General features: G+C 42.6%; 1 protein-coding gene across 2 annotated transcripts in view; it reads left to right on the top strand.

Moving 5' to 3' along the window:
* BRINP1 (BMP/retinoic acid inducible neural specific 1) overlaps window positions 1-15,395 on the top strand; it is a 56,254-nt gene that overhangs the window by 22,129 nt on the left and 18,730 nt on the right. For both annotated transcript variants that reach the window (XM_063316178.1, XM_063316179.1), the window contains one exon: window positions 13,510-13,700. In XM_063316178.1, the coding sequence (XP_063172248.1) occupies window positions 13,510-13,700 (191 nt within the window). The remainder of the gene's footprint in view (window positions 1-13,509; window positions 13,701-15,395) is intronic.

Below are 15,395 nucleotides of genomic sequence, written 5' to 3'. Positions count from 1 at the left end.
TGATTTTATTGCTGGAAGCATCAGAGGAAGCTGCTGTTCTTTTCACTTAAAAGGTCTTTCTGTCAGTGAGAGATATTCTGACTGGGCTGTCCACACTTAACAATCCTAAATAATAACAACAACAACAATAAATCACCATCAGTCAATTGCAAAAGGCAGCTTTACTTGGAACAGCTTACATCCAGCAAAGATACCTTTAATATTATTAAACAACATTAGCCTATCCCAGGTCCTTGGGAAGGACTCAATAGGTGGACAAAAATGCCAAATCCAGTCTAAACGTCTGGCTGACTATGTGATCAACCATAATGTATTAATGAAAGCATCAGAAACCAGGGGAGGCTGTTCTGTGCAAGCCTGGTGAACCATGGGGGTCTTCAGTAAAACAGGGTTAAATAAGCTATAGTGTGACATACTAATCCATCTAGTCTCAGTATCAGGGAAGAAATTATAATGAAGCAAAATCAAAACCAATACAGTAGGGTTTCCTGGAAAATTGCATGGTGTGCAGGAGTTTTGTCTCTGTCTGAGAAGCAGCCTTTTCCCCTGTGTTGTAATTGGCTGGCTAAATAACAGTTAGGGCTGATTTAATTATAATTATAATGAAAGGGTAGGGAGAGACATTTTTCCCCTCCCTTTATGGTTTAAAATTACTTATTTCGCAGAGTTGTGTGTGTGTGTGTGTTCTAAAACCATTTCATGGCACATAACCTCTCCGTATTCCCAAAATAGAAGGAATGAAGACATTTGTAAGAGCAGATCGAAGATATTTACTAAAATCAGAAAAAAAACTGTGTTGCACAAAGATGGGTGCATTCATTTCCCATTTTTATGTGGGATGTTAACACACTAATTTACAGGCTTTGCACTGCTTGACAGGGTGAAGTAATTGGGAGTGAACTGGATATTGCAAGAGACATATTTCATTGCGGTGGGATATAAATGTAATCAGTCCATTTAGGAACAATCCCACTGGAGCAGATGAGCCATTCTAATCCAGGTCAACCAAGGGCTCAAAGTTTTGTTTCGTTTTTAATTAATTTATTAAATTTGCATGTTGCCTGACTCCCACCAGCTCTGGGCAACCCACAGCTGCTGACAAACACCTCCTTTGCAGCTGACTACTATTTCTAGATTCTCTGGAATAAAAAAAGAGGAAGCTTACGTGCCCAAAATGGAAGCGTTGGTCCCTGCATCATCTCTGATTACCAGAATGCTTCTGGGGCCCTGAAGCCCATTTCTCCTCTGGCCATGCTTTTACGTTCTTTTCTTCCCGCCCTTTCAAGGCAGGAGCCAATCAGCTCGCCCTTTGATCACCGCCTATCAGCCGATCCTGTTTTTTTCTTTTTAGGTTTCCCGCCGAGTTGAGCTCTGCAGCTTTTTCCCCGCTGTTTCTGCTGAGCTCCCCCTCCTTCCACTCAAAGTCAGACTGCCTTCTGACAAGTTCATGGGAACTTTCAAATTTTAAAGTAAGGTTATATTAAAATGATGGGACGGTCTCAAAATGTTAAAAAGATGGGACTGTCCCATTCAAAACAGGAGGTATGGTCAGCCTACTTCTCTCAGCTATTTTTGAGGCCATCCACAACTTGCTCAAGAAGGGGCCCACCAGCCCAGATAGGTTGCCCACTCCTGACATAATCCAACTTCTTTGATGACCCTTCTTACCTTAAAGAACCTTTTTAAAAATACAAAATCAGGTGGCATGAAAAGTCTGGAGATTTTAAAGAAGGTGTTTGGGGGGAACTGCCTCCCCTCCTTTCCCTTGGCAAGTTGCAAGAGAGCAACAGTATCACATCACAGAGATGATTCATTTATTCCTCCTCTTCAGCTCACTGCTAACGCTTGCAGTTCTCCTTTTCCACTTGAAATTTCACTCTTTACCTTTTCTACAAGCTCTAAGCTCTCCTCAGCCTGTTTGAAACCAAAAAGCTTTCTTCCATTGGCCGCCTGCTGCTGCATCCAATTGCTAATTTGCATACTGTACCTTGTTTTTGTGGCAATTTCCCTGGAGCCCTCACTGAGAGGGAACATGGACATGACACATTAGAATTGAGTCGTTTCCACTGGAAAGCCTCAGTGATAAACCCCAGCGTCAAAGCTGCGTGACTAGCATAAAGCAAGCCATGGGCTTTTCTGGGGCTTGGAGACAGACTTCGTAAAGCTGCTGGGTGAAGCCAGTTTAGTGGCCTGCTGGAACCACTGAAATGGAGCAGAGCTTAAAACACAGCTGAGAAGCTGGCACAGAAGAAGAAAATTATCTTAGATAGCTTCACTGAGCATGTCAGAGAAACACAGGCTATTGATCTTACACACTCAGCCCTCCCAAGCATAAAGAATCACACGCTTAGACAGATTAGGTTAAGAAGTAAAATAATTTCTTACTGACTTTATTCTTCGTTGCTCTGTTACATCCATCTTGGTTGAAAAGATGAAATTCCTTTGTCCTTCTTTTCTTTCTAAATACTTAGTTTGTCCTAAACCCTCAGCCCTCTTTGCTGCCAAGGGCCATGTGGAAGAAAGGGGCAGAATTCTTCATCAAGGCTCGAGCACATGGCCCTGATGAACAAAGAGCAGAGCAGCATGCTTGCTTCTCCCTGGGTGGAAGAAGGAGAGAAGAGAGAGAGGGGAAGTGGGAGTGGCAACAAAAAGCTTCCTCAGAGTTGCATTGTGGGATAACTCAATTTACATGCTAATTCACATGCTAATGAGGCATGCTGGATTTGCCAGGACTTCCAACAGTGGGAAGATGGCCTGTTCTCTTTTAAACTGACCCCTGTGTCTGCAATAGATTTCCCAGCATGTTCTTCAAGCTGGTGATGGTTCCCACCTCCGTTTTGCCTGGACTATCTGGTACTACTTCAGAAGTGAAGCTGAGGCTGTTGTTTAAGAATGTATTATTTCTACATTTTGTAGAAAGAGGTGTGTGTGTGTGTATGAGTGTGTGTGTGTAAGAGAGAGAGAGAGAGAAAGAGAGATGCCACAGCATTCCTCCCCTGCACTCTCATTTTGCTACTGATAAAACAAGGAACCTCACAATATTAAAAAAAGGTAGGAGGATTCTGCCTTTGGGCATCCTTGAAATGAGTCAACCAGTTTCCTGTTTCTCAGATAACTGTGTGCATTGGGATGCAGTGCTTTGAAGGTCTGCATTTTGAGATTAGAAACTACCTTTGGATATGTGAACCTTAGGCTAAAGTGTTAGAGAGGGCATGCCATTTTAAGAGAAATGCTGCTGTCTTTCCTCCATTGACACCAGTGTTCAGGAAACAGGAGTCTCCAAGGACTTAAAACAACTCTTAGAATTCTATCTGAATGGATCGGTGTCTTGAATGAGGGTTGATTCCTGTGAAAACTTAAAGATATGCATTTGGAAGTCTGCATATTCCTGTGCTCAGTTCCTGAGATCCATAGAAAGAGGAGGAACATGAGGACTTGTTATGCATGTGTAGGCACCCGACAGCCATATCAAATTACCTTCCAGGCAATGGAATCAATGTAGGAGCTTGGAAATGCTAATGCTGCAATGCTGCTTTGCAAAGCTAGTGCCTTTCTTTCACTTATGCAAGCTGTTTTGAACTAGGAGCTCAGCAGGAAAAGAAGAATTAGGCTCCCTCTGGAATTGTAGCCATCTCTGCACTGCCAATATGTCAGGTGTTTGGGTCTAAGAGGAGGGCTATGGGGACATCCAGATGTGGATTCAAGTGAGGACGGGACATTGTGAATCAGTCATGAAGGGGCCTTCAGGGTCAAATCTGAAAACCCAGCATTAACTCCCATTCCATTCCAATGTGCACGGCCAGCGGCAAGAGATGATGGGTGCCACAGCCCATGAGCATCTGGAGGTCACCAAGTTGCCCATCCTTGAAAGACAGATTTGTGGTCATCCACCAAGGCCGTTCAGATCTTCTGACTTACTTCAGGAGAAGCTAAATGCCGCATTGTGGAGTCAACCATTCTTCGCAAGTGTGGACATTTTGTACCCCCAAAATTGCATTGTTGATCAATGTGGGGAAAGAAGAGGAGAGGAGGTTCTGGATGGCACAGGGACAGCAAGCAGGGGAGGAAAGCAGTTGTATAGGATTTATTTAGCACATACTCACTTTCCCTTCCTGCCTGGCACTCTTTTATTCCCCTGATCCATCATGTGAGCTGGAGAATGATGCATCCAGCATATCTGCAGGACACCAATCTGAAAAAGACTGATCTCTGTGATCCACACAAGTAATGGATGATTATTAGATTGTTGCATAGTGAGTTAAGAATGACGCCTAATGATTTTTTGCTAGGGATGCTTTTCACGTTGCTCTTCTATGTTTGTGAAATCTCCTTACCTTTGCGCCCACTGATTTTTCAGTTCTTCAGCTTTGCACTGCAGCATGGCTGAAGGCACTCCTTCTGGACATGCCAGTGAGTTTCATCGCAGAGCAGTGAATCCCAGTTCCTCTGAAGTTCCAGAGAACAAGTTTGCTGGATGCCTTGCATAATACATCACTAGGAATAGGAGATGTTTCTTTCATGTAACTGCATTCTGAGAACAAAAGAGACAAAGGGCATGGAGGCTGGAAGCAAGACTAGAGTAGGATGTTTGAAAGCATCGGAGATCCTGAGTAGGAAGATAATATGCAAGAACGGGAGAGCATATGGGTACACGTGGCATGACGTGAACTGGATTTCATTACTTATGTGTCCCAATTCCCACCATCTATTCATCTGCTCACAAGGCACGGTATTGTTTCACACCAGATGTCAGCAAGTTGGCAACCTTAAGCCTGCCAGCACAGCAGCCCACAAACTTTTGGGATTTGGGGGGAGGGGGGAACTGGTATGAAACTGTAGCATGACCCCCATGGTAGGCTGAAAACAATGACGAAAGAGGAGGAAGTCCTTCCCTGGCTCCTTCTAATAAACATGAGGAAAGAAATGCAGTATCCTACCCCTGCCCACGTTTGTGGGGGCACCACACTCATGTTACACTAATTCCCACCCACAGCAGCCCTTACTATCCCAGATTAAAAATGTTAAGTGTGGTTTCCACCCACCAACTGGCTGTCTACCCATGTTCTATAGAATGCAATGACTGTTTTGTTGACATAATCAAACATGAGACCTTGATGACAATGATGATGCCCTGCTTATGCCCAGATTATAATTTCTTCATGAAAAATTCTGGAGGCATTGCTTAGACATTTCACAAAGTATCTATCACAAGGCATTTCCCAACTTCAAAGAGAAATTGTTCTCTCTGTATTTGCAGGAACACCTGGCCTCTGCATGTCTCCCTGCTGCTGCTGTTTTAATTGCCAGAATTGGATATTTTCTTCTTGTTCACATTCTGATCTTTTCCAGCCTTCTTCAGCATCTTCAGCCTTTCCAGATCATCCCAGTTAGGCCTGGAGACTGTTAGATAGGGTCAGCCTTGCTCTCGGTTGAAGATTTCAGTAAGATTTTAAAGGACAGACATCTTTTGTACAAACCAGTTTCAGGATTCTAATGTTAAGCAAAATTCATTATTTGTTTTAATCTGAAGTTTGGTTTTCTAAAGAGGTGACGCACCACCACCTGCCAAAATGGTTATGCAGGTGAACTAAGGAATGATTGTGCATGATGCTAAGAATTAACTTCCAAGCCAGATGCCGGTTCCTACATATCAAAGTGTCTTCTCTTTCTGTAATCTCAATAATTTCCTCTGTGACTCTTCCCCCTTCCTTGTTCTCATGCTATTCCCAGAAGTTTGGGGACAACCCATTTCCCTCTAGAAGAACTTGTTTCCCACAAGACCCTAGACTGGGTTTTCTGAGAAGGGTACAGTAACTTAAGCATCATATAGTTGTTTGATTGCTTATGACTACCACTGATATAGCCGAATGCCTTAGAATATCTTCAATATGCAAAGAAGGTTTGTCAGGATAATGAGCTCAAGTTCCTAATGAGAGATGTGAAGGTTCTCTCCATTCCTCTCCAGATCTTCACATCTCTACCTGATAAGAATAGCATGGGTTTTCTAATCTTGCCTAGAATATGTGAGTGAGGTAGACATGGATTGCCTCAGGGAGAAAGCTGGGAGAAAAGTTGAATTGACAGAGAGAGGCATTAGAAAGAAAAGGAATGATTTGGGTCATGATTTCAACCAAAGTTGCTGAGGGCATAGTCTCTGCTTTCTTTCTGCAAATTGCCATCGTATATGCATTGGACAACTGAGGCAAAGGGGTGCTATGCTGGAATTTATACTGAATAGGGAAGAACTTCCTTTCCTCAAGGAAATCTTAGAGGCACCAGCTACTTCCAACATAGCACCCCTGTGCCTCAGTCATCCAATGTTTGCTCTTTTATTTTCCCCTACTAAATTTACCCCAGTCGCAGTCTTCTCCAATCTTGTGTTCTTGGTTATTGTTGGCCAAAAACAACAATCATCCTTAGATGGATGGAGATAAACATTGCTATAAATCAGCAATAACTGCAGAGCCTAGTTTGGGAACGGCTGCTGAGAGTTATTCCTGGAGATAGTCCTTTCTCTCAGGCCTACTCAGCAACTGATCTCCAGCAGACAGCAAGTCACCATCAAAAAGGTGAAATCGATTATAGTTCTTTTTATTTTTATTTATCCACTGCACTTCAGCCTGAAAGAGTAAAAGTTCCAGTACCTGCCTCCTAGCTTATACCACATGGAAGGAGGAAAAGGAGGATAAAATAATACTGACACTCGTTCTTAATGTTTTGGGGTTACTATCATGAAAATTACCATGGCATTGAGTTGCTCAGATGAAAAATCTCCATTAAAATATAACTTAATCCTTTGGGACTATTTGGGAAGTTCTGCTTTGCTTTTGGTTTATCCCCCAAGGTTCAGCCGAACCTCGTTTGATAATTCTTACTTTCTTGTGGATTTGTGATGACCGGTTAAATCATTGAGCATCAGCTCTCTTATTGTTTCCAGTGTTCGCACCTGTAAGCTGCCTTGAGGATAAAGCCTTTGCAGATCTAGAGTGTGAGATGAATATTTTTCACAAGTGCATAAATATTAAGATTTATTTACACCCCCTCCCCCCAAATGATGGATGGTGCTTGGTTTCTCCCCATAGAGGTCCTTCAAAAAAGCACATCTGGGCTTTTAAACCATGTGTCATTTTTGGTGGTGTTCCAAGATAATTCCCCATGGGTTTTGCTTCAAGGAACTCCATTCCGAGGCAGCAGTGCAAAAAAATATTGACAGCATGTGTAATAATTGCAAGGGAGTTCTTCATGCTGCTTGGGTGAGTCTTTGCAGGATCGGAAGCAGAGCAGAGCAGACAGGAGAGACATCAGATCATAGCACATTGAAATTCCTAGATTCCAACCCTTTTGATAATGTGTGAGTTAAGTGCCCCTAACTTCATTTCAGAGTTCAGTGGCAGCTCAGGGAAAGAAAGCTGTCAGAATCTTCCCAGTTTAAGTTCTGCAAGGGATTGGGGAATTGTTTACTTGACAGGGTTTAAAAATCGGTGGGCACCAGCACTGAAGACTGCCTCCTGAACCGATCCCCAAATAGGAACAGATTGGAAAGTTAAAGGAACGGTGTGGACGGAAGCAAATGTTCCATGATGCCAGCCAGGTGGAGAAGCTGACATTGTTAAGGAAAAGTTCTGAGACCAGAAGAGATAAGGAGGTGTAAGATGAAAGCAGGAGGGTTTGTGAAAACGGAAGAAGTTACTCAAGATAAATAGTGGATTGGAAAGCTGAGAAACAGGGATAAATTTGACACATGGAGGGGAAGGAAGATGGAATGGGAAGAAAGCATCCATGACAAGCAGGCAGAACAGAGAAGAAAATGTGCTATGGATAGTCCAATTATCACATAGCAAGATGTTTGTGCTGTCCTGAATGGCATTCTCTTAGCCAACTGCCAGACCTGGGAAGCACAATGCCAGAAAGCAGCCATTTCTAATTTAGGTTTTATCGTTCACCCCACCCCATAAAAGCACGTCTGCTAGAGTAGCTTGCTGGTCTCAGCAGTCAGAGAATCTTGCCCACCCCGCCCCACCGCCACAAAAAATAATAAAATTAAAAACGACCCAGAAAGAAAATGAGGTGGGGAGGGAGAAAAAACCAATAAAGATAGCTGCTCCCCAGCCTTCAGTTTCCATCTGAAGCCAGCGACAAATCTATGCTTCTATGTCTAATACATTTTCAGGCCATTGAAGGAAATAGATACAGCTGTGAACTCCAGAAATAAACATATTACACAGGAGAAATTCTTCCCCATGCTTACCCAAATGTATCCAATTTTATCCTGCCCTTCTTATAGCAAGTTCAGAGCAGCATGCGTGCTGGGTGAGCTGTTGGGCTTCACCAGAGGTAATTTATCTTTCTTTCTCACCCATATATGCAAAGAGAAAAGAAGCTGCAGATTTGCATAAAATATGCATGTACATCTCTCTCTCTTCCTCTCTCTCCACCCACACCTTAAATGTGTTATGCATAACTGGTGGTGAAGTGATGGTCTGTCCATTGGTAAAATTCCAGGTGATATCTTGGTTTTAAGATCAGAGAATGGGCTTGTTCTTGAGCCATCCCAAGCAATGCTATGTTACTTATGAGTAACATCACTGTCAAATAATATCTCTTCTCTTGTCATTTAAAATATCCAATCTCTGTGTCTGTTTGCTGTGTCCCTTTATAGCATTTTATTGGGGTCAAACATCCATTCCTCCTACCATAGGTTTCCTTCCTTCCTTCCTTCCTTCCTTCCTTCCTTCCTTCCTTCCTTCCTTCCTTCCTTCCTTCCTTCCTCCCTTCCTTTCTTCCTCCCTCCCTCCCTCCCTCCCTTCCTTCCTCCTCCTCCTCCTTGCCAAATTGATCTATCTATCTATCTATCTATCTATCTATCTATCTATCTATCTATCTATCTATCTATCTATCTATCTGTAAATTCCAGCAGATCAGCAGCTTCTTATGGAGAGAGAAAAGGTCACTGGGAAAGAAGCAAGGAGTGAGTCAGGTGGGTGGGAGAAATAAGATATCATTTAGAAGTTCTGGCAGTAATACATACAGAGCATGGGGGTGGAGAGTCTGCCCAAGGGAGAATATCTTTTGAAAATATCTGTTGAGAAAAGCTCATAATGGCAAAGTGTGCCTGCAATACAGAATGCGTATCTTCAGAGAAATATTTAATATAGTTGGCTAGAGATGAAGGGAATGTGGGAAGAAGAACAGAAGAAGTCTGCCCTCATGGTGGATTCCAGCAGGGGAGGATGTAGCCATCAATACAAAAAGGCAAAGTTGGCACCACTACAGAAAAGCAATGCCACCTTGCCTCAGCTCCCTGAACCTCCCAACAGTGTGGGATTTTCCTTCTCTACTGCTGGAACTATCCAATAAGAACGCATGTTGAAGGTCACCTCAAATCCATCTCCTTTTAGAAAACTACTGCTCAGTCAGCATTTCCAAAAGTTTGTCATTTGGCCTGCATTCTCTGTTCCTGATTCTAATAATGATAACAACCATGTTAATTGTGGTTGACAATGATGATGAACCACCATGATCATCATCTTCTTCTTCTCCTTCCTTCTCCATCATCCCTCCTCCTCCTCCTCATCCCTGCCAAATATTTTTATTTGGTAAAGGCTTTTGATGTACAAAATAAAAGCAAAAATCTGCATCAACATTGCATCCGAAGCGTCACAGTTACATCCATGCCATCAAAGCTCATCTTGAAGTTTATCTCTCACCTGTTTACTTCCCCTGTTTGTTATGTGTGGTTAAGCATAACTCTTCAGGAAATGTCTCCACAGAAGAAATGGGTTTTGAGCATCTCAATATGTCAAAATAGACAGCTGCACATTCATCACAACATATTTGTTTATTGTTTATTTTATTATCTTGCTGCAGGGTTTTTTTTACCCTGCACTTCTCTGAGAGACAAGGTGGCTTCCTATTACTAATAGAAATCAAATGCTTCTGCTGAACATTTTGAAACTGTGCAGAATCTGCCACTGATTCCAAAATAGACGGTTTTGTTTATTTTCCTTGTTTATTTCTTCCTTTGGTAATATCACTGCTTTCTGAATCTTGAAGAATCTTCTATAGGCAGCTCCAAATAGAGTTATATACTTTTCAGCTAAGTGGGGAAAAATGGGATAGCCAACAAAGCATTGAAATGTAGAGAGCTCCTTGTCAGGGTTTTTAAATCTGATTTCTTAAGTCTTCTTCCCCTGTGAAAGAGGCTTCTGTCCTTCTGCCTCATCCTGAGGATGTTTCATTAGATGTGGAGCTGATTTGTATCACCACAAGTTGAACAATGGTGGTCTCTGGACACCCTTCTTCCTATCACTAGGCAGCCTTCTTGGTTGACACTGTCTGAATGGAAGTGTGTGGAGTCAAGAAAGTTGTCAACTGCTCCAAAAAGGGTTTACAGTGACAGATAGGGACTCTCCAACATGTCTTTGTCATGCATGCTGTCCATGCTAAGTGCAAGAAACCCACACTTCCTCCTGTAAGAATTGCACCCACCGTTTCTTCTTCCAAAAGTTATTTGCGAGCCATTTCCTTCCCATCCAACTGAATTTAGAGTGAGTAAAGGTGGGGGGAAGGCAATGTTGAATTTTGTTTTCATCATCACATTAAAAGAAGGCCTTCATTCCTTTTCACCTTCTTTCTGATCTGACCTCTGTGGGCCAACCTGAAGCTGGGAAGCCAGTCCACCCCACCCTGCCATGGCAATGTTAAATGCAGCAGCTCAGAAGCACAAGAAGCTGACCCAGCAGCAAAGGAGTGAAGCTAGGAATAGAAAAAATGTTGATGTGAGCATGTATGGAAAAAGCCACCAGCTGACAGATCAGGTGGTGGGTGGCACAGAGCAGATGGTGTCCCTTGAGGGATCTTGGAATGCCTGAATAATAAGCAGGAAGAAGGAGCAAGGGCAACTGAAAACGTCAGATTGTGCCAGAGGACTTGGTGGCAAACAACTGACTGAAACTCAGCCTTTCTATCTACCTATCTTCCGAAGTGCCACCTTGTTTTGTTTTTAGTTTTTAGCTTGCATATTATGTCTTAATTTCTTTTCTCTTCCACTTCTCTTCTAAGCTTATTCCTTCTTCCCCTGTGCCCTCTGGCCTCCACATTGAGTTGAAGAGGATGGTTAGAAGCACATGTATGCCCTGGAGGTCTCCCATACTGATCCTTGTCCTGTGCTTTGAACCTCATCCTTCTTTCTCAGCATTTTCCCACTTCTCTGCCCAGCGCTAACAAGCATCCTGATAGCCTCTGGTGACTTTTTCCTTTATTTATTTTTGGGGAAAATAATCTGTATTTCCTCTGCCTTGTGCTCATTAGTCAAGTCTGCCTTTGGGTGAAATAGATATTTATCACCTTTTGCTCCATTTCAAAAGCAGGACAAATTCCTTTTCCTTTGGGGGCCAAATGGTTCCCCCATGGCTTAGTACTGGAATCACATCAAAATGGTTTTCTGCAACTCCCCCCTCCCCTGCTCTTTTCCTTCAAATCTGATGGAAAAGAATTTGCTATCAAGAAAGCATTGGTGCATTTTAGGGGATGAAGTGCCCAAGTGGTGCATGTGAATGCCCTGCCTGTCACTGAAAGAGGATGCCATTCAATGCCCTGCCTGTCATCAAGTTGGATGACTCTCTCCAGCATTCTGGAGCATCTCTGGCTCCCCACACCCCAGTTTAACCTCAAGGGAAGACAACCACAGGAAACTCTTCCCCAGAGGACCTTTCCCAAAATGGAAAGTTGGATGACTGTGTTGCGAAAGAGAGTGGGTTTATGCAAAAGAAGAAAAAAACAGCCCCCCCACCACCCTGCAATCTTCCACTGAATAAAGCAAGCTTGAAGGCCCTAATTAAAAAAAAATGAATTTTATCCCCTGGAGATGAACATTAAAAGAAGAACAGGAAACTGTTTCTTCCTCAGGGGAAGAAAACATTTGTATCACCCCTCTAGCAGCTGCTCACCACCAGGAAGCCTAGATTCACAGTCTTATTAACCAGATTTATTGACAGCCAAAAAAGGGTTAAGTTACAGAATCTTGGAAACCGGAGAAGTACACTTCAGCATCCCATTTATCAGTAAGTTTGTCAGGGTGGACATTCTTTGATCCTCTTGTTGACTGCTTGACATGGGAAGATGTTCCAGCCACCCTCCTCTTCTTTGTGGAGGTTCATTACATTTTGGGAAATGGGTGGACATTTTTTGATAAACAGTCCATCTTACTCTTGGACCCATTTGGTTGGGACTTTTCTTCATTCCAAAGCTAAGGCAAAGTCCAGAGAATCATTAGAGAGGAGCAATGATGGCTGAAATAAAGCCAGGGAAAATATCTTTATTTCCCCTTTTAAGTGGTTGCCAGTTGTGTCGATGAGGGTTTTTTACTTTTATTGTTACAATTATTCATTTATGTTAATTCTGGGCATCTGGACAACAAAGGTGCAAGATTCACAATATCATTGGTAGCATGGATTTATGCAAAATCTCTTGGAACCCACTTCCCATATTGGAAAGCTAAGATGCATATTTTTATGCAGCCTTCTCCAAGTAGCATCTTCCAGTTACAAACGTTTGAATTTTCAGCCAGTATGGTTGGTACGTTTCCCACACCCTCAACTGAGATTTAAATATTGGGGAGGCCAGGAAAGTCGTAGAAACAGGAAGAACAAAGGGGAAAAAATGAAATAGAATAATAGAAGCAGATAACATTTCAGGGAGGAGAAATACCTTTCATGTCACATATTGGAAAGAGAAATGAGCAGTAACTGTCACATTTGAATTCTCTGGGGGCGGGGTGGAATATTTTCTGCTGCAAGTTGTTTAGTGTTGCAGACTTCCTTTTATTTCCAGTTTTTGATTGGGATGACTTTTTGATCCAAGAAAGAGAATCATTTCAAGGAAACACTGACATTTATACGAGGAGGGAACCTGTGGAACTTTTTTTTTAGAGGGAGAAGTTTTCTCTTTTGACCCACCTCTAATACTGTTCATGTCTGGGGGCATGAAAAAGGAAGAGGGGAGGAAGAGATGCAGGGCTCTGTCAACACATCTTTGCAATGCATGTGTGGATGGTGGTGATTCCTATGTTAAGAGCAAAAAGTGAAGCAAAATCAGCCATATAATATATTGTCCCACGTCATGATCATCCTGAAAGGTTTATATTCAGTGGATCCATGTTGGCTCTCATTTTTCCATTGATGAAATACAGCAGTCAGTTTTGCAGGGATGTTACTAGGATGAATGTAATGTGCTGTTCAGTGGGTTTTTCTCTCCTTATTTATGTCAGATCGTGTCCTTCCGCTGAAATAACCTCTTTCCATCTCCTCCTTTTCCTTTTTGTTTCCCCCTTCCTTTCCTCCCCAGATCTTTTAGAAGAAGCCACAGAAATGTAACTTCAGAATACCTGGCAGAACATCTCATGAGGTCCCGCCTGCCCTCCATTTCCCTCCTGACCATCTCCTCATTGACCCACCTTTCCCACCCCAATTCAAAGCCTCATCCATATTGTGTTACTGTCTTGTTGTTCAGGGAGTTTGCCCGTTGGAAGGTGAGGAACACTGCCATCGAGCGGAGAGACCTGCTCCAGAACCCTGTCCCCTTGATGCCCGAGTTCCAGAGAAGCATACGCCTGCTGGGCAGGAGACCTACAACACAGCAGTTCATTGATGCCATCATCAAAAAATACGGCACCCACATCCTCATCTCTGCCACCTTAGGAGGTAGGTGGTGGTGGTGGGCTCCGCTCTTGTTTCAGGACTTGTATGTGGCAACCTTTCTGACTCATTCATGCCTTGGGCTCAGCCTGGCATTTAGAAATACAGCCCACAACATTCCACCTTCCCTCGTGGTCAGCTGAATGGTGCTGATTCGCAGAACATTGGTGAACATCCTATTGACTTTGAAGGAAGTGGTGGGCTCATCTGAAGTTGCACAACTACAGTGCTCAAGGTCCCTTCATATTCCCCAGTCTGGCTGGGGTCGCTGAGAATTGGTTTCTATGCTTGCTTGAAAGCAGTGGTGCACAGCCCCAACCCCCAAGCTGCCTATGATCAACACTCCCCCACCCCAAACTGTGACTTTCAGCCCTCCAAATGTTGACACCCAGTTACTATGTTTAAAATTTGACAGAAGGGGAAGATCATGAAATACATAGGGTATAATGGCTTTAACCCTGTTTAATTACTGAACTGTGATTTTAATTAATTTTCAGTTAGATTAACCACCCCTCATTGTAAATGTAACTTGTCAATTTCTTGACCCTGGTCTGCCCCCCTTTTTGAAGTATGTCCCCCAGCTCATCATTCAAGGTCTGTTGGGTCTCCCTGGTTGCACACTGCTGGTTGAAAAATGAAATGGACAGGGTAGAAGGAGAGAAGCTAATTGCAAGGGGATCAGTAATGTGTTTAAACTGGTTTGGAAAATACATTTTGTCTTAGAATAATAAGACTCAGATTTCGGTTCATCGACCACAAAGTTTCAAGTTATTTTGGAGATGTTTTAATCCCTTGAGGACAGTTGTGAGAACAACACAAAGTTCAGCATTTTTGTGGTGTCCAATATTGCTGGAAGTTAATGCATCTTAGCTGTCCCAGTCTGTGAATTAATGCTGAATATTCATTTTTCTTGCCTTGCCTTGAACATCAGATTTAGTTTGGCCCTTATATTTTATAATTCTAAGACAAAAGGTAATACTTTTTAAAATATTTATACTTTCTGCAGGAAATGGGGAAAATCCCTTGAGGGCACTTTTTAACATGGTGTCTAGGAGGTATCGAAGTAACGAAACAGGTATCGATTTCAAAAGAGGAGATGTGGAAGTATTTTCATTACTTCTTGAAGTTTAAAAGTTGTATTGACTAGGGCTGAGGCTCACATCTGTTCTGCTGGCATTTCACTGCTTTTCGAAAGAAGCATCTCGGCTGACATGCTATCACCTTCTCATTTTCTCACTTCCAAAATTTGCAAAAGTTGATACAGACAACTGCACATACATGCATGTAAGAGTCCAAAGCCATGTGAAGAATGCCTGGTTATGTGAAGCTGCTTGCATAAATATGTACACTAGACGAAGCCAAATGTCAGGTTGTTAACTTAGAAGAAAGTCTGAAGCAAATGCTCCTAAATTCTCAGAGTAAACTTAATTTTAAAAAAAAATCAGACATTCTGCAGCTTTGTTATATATTTAAAGCTTCCCCTATCTTTTTTTGCTGCCTCATTGTTCGGCTTTCTGGTTTGTGACTGTGTGCAACTTCACCAGTACTGTTTTTCTTCCTAATCAAAAGGATCGAAACCTAGCTGAACAAAGAGGCAAAAATCTATTCCATTTGCAAGCTAACTGGAAATCAGAAGGCATCTGAGCATATGCAGAGGCCCTTTGCATGCCAGTCTTGTCCCTGAAGAGCACTGTAAGACAG

This window comes from Candoia aspera, chromosome 16 (genome assembly GCF_035149785.1).
Source record: "Candoia aspera isolate rCanAsp1 chromosome 16, rCanAsp1.hap2, whole genome shotgun sequence".
NCBI classification, from domain to species: domain Eukaryota; kingdom Metazoa; phylum Chordata; class Lepidosauria; order Squamata; family Boidae; genus Candoia; species Candoia aspera.
The sequence above is the reverse complement of the archived record's forward strand: the minus strand, read 5'-3'. Positions and strand labels throughout refer to the sequence as shown.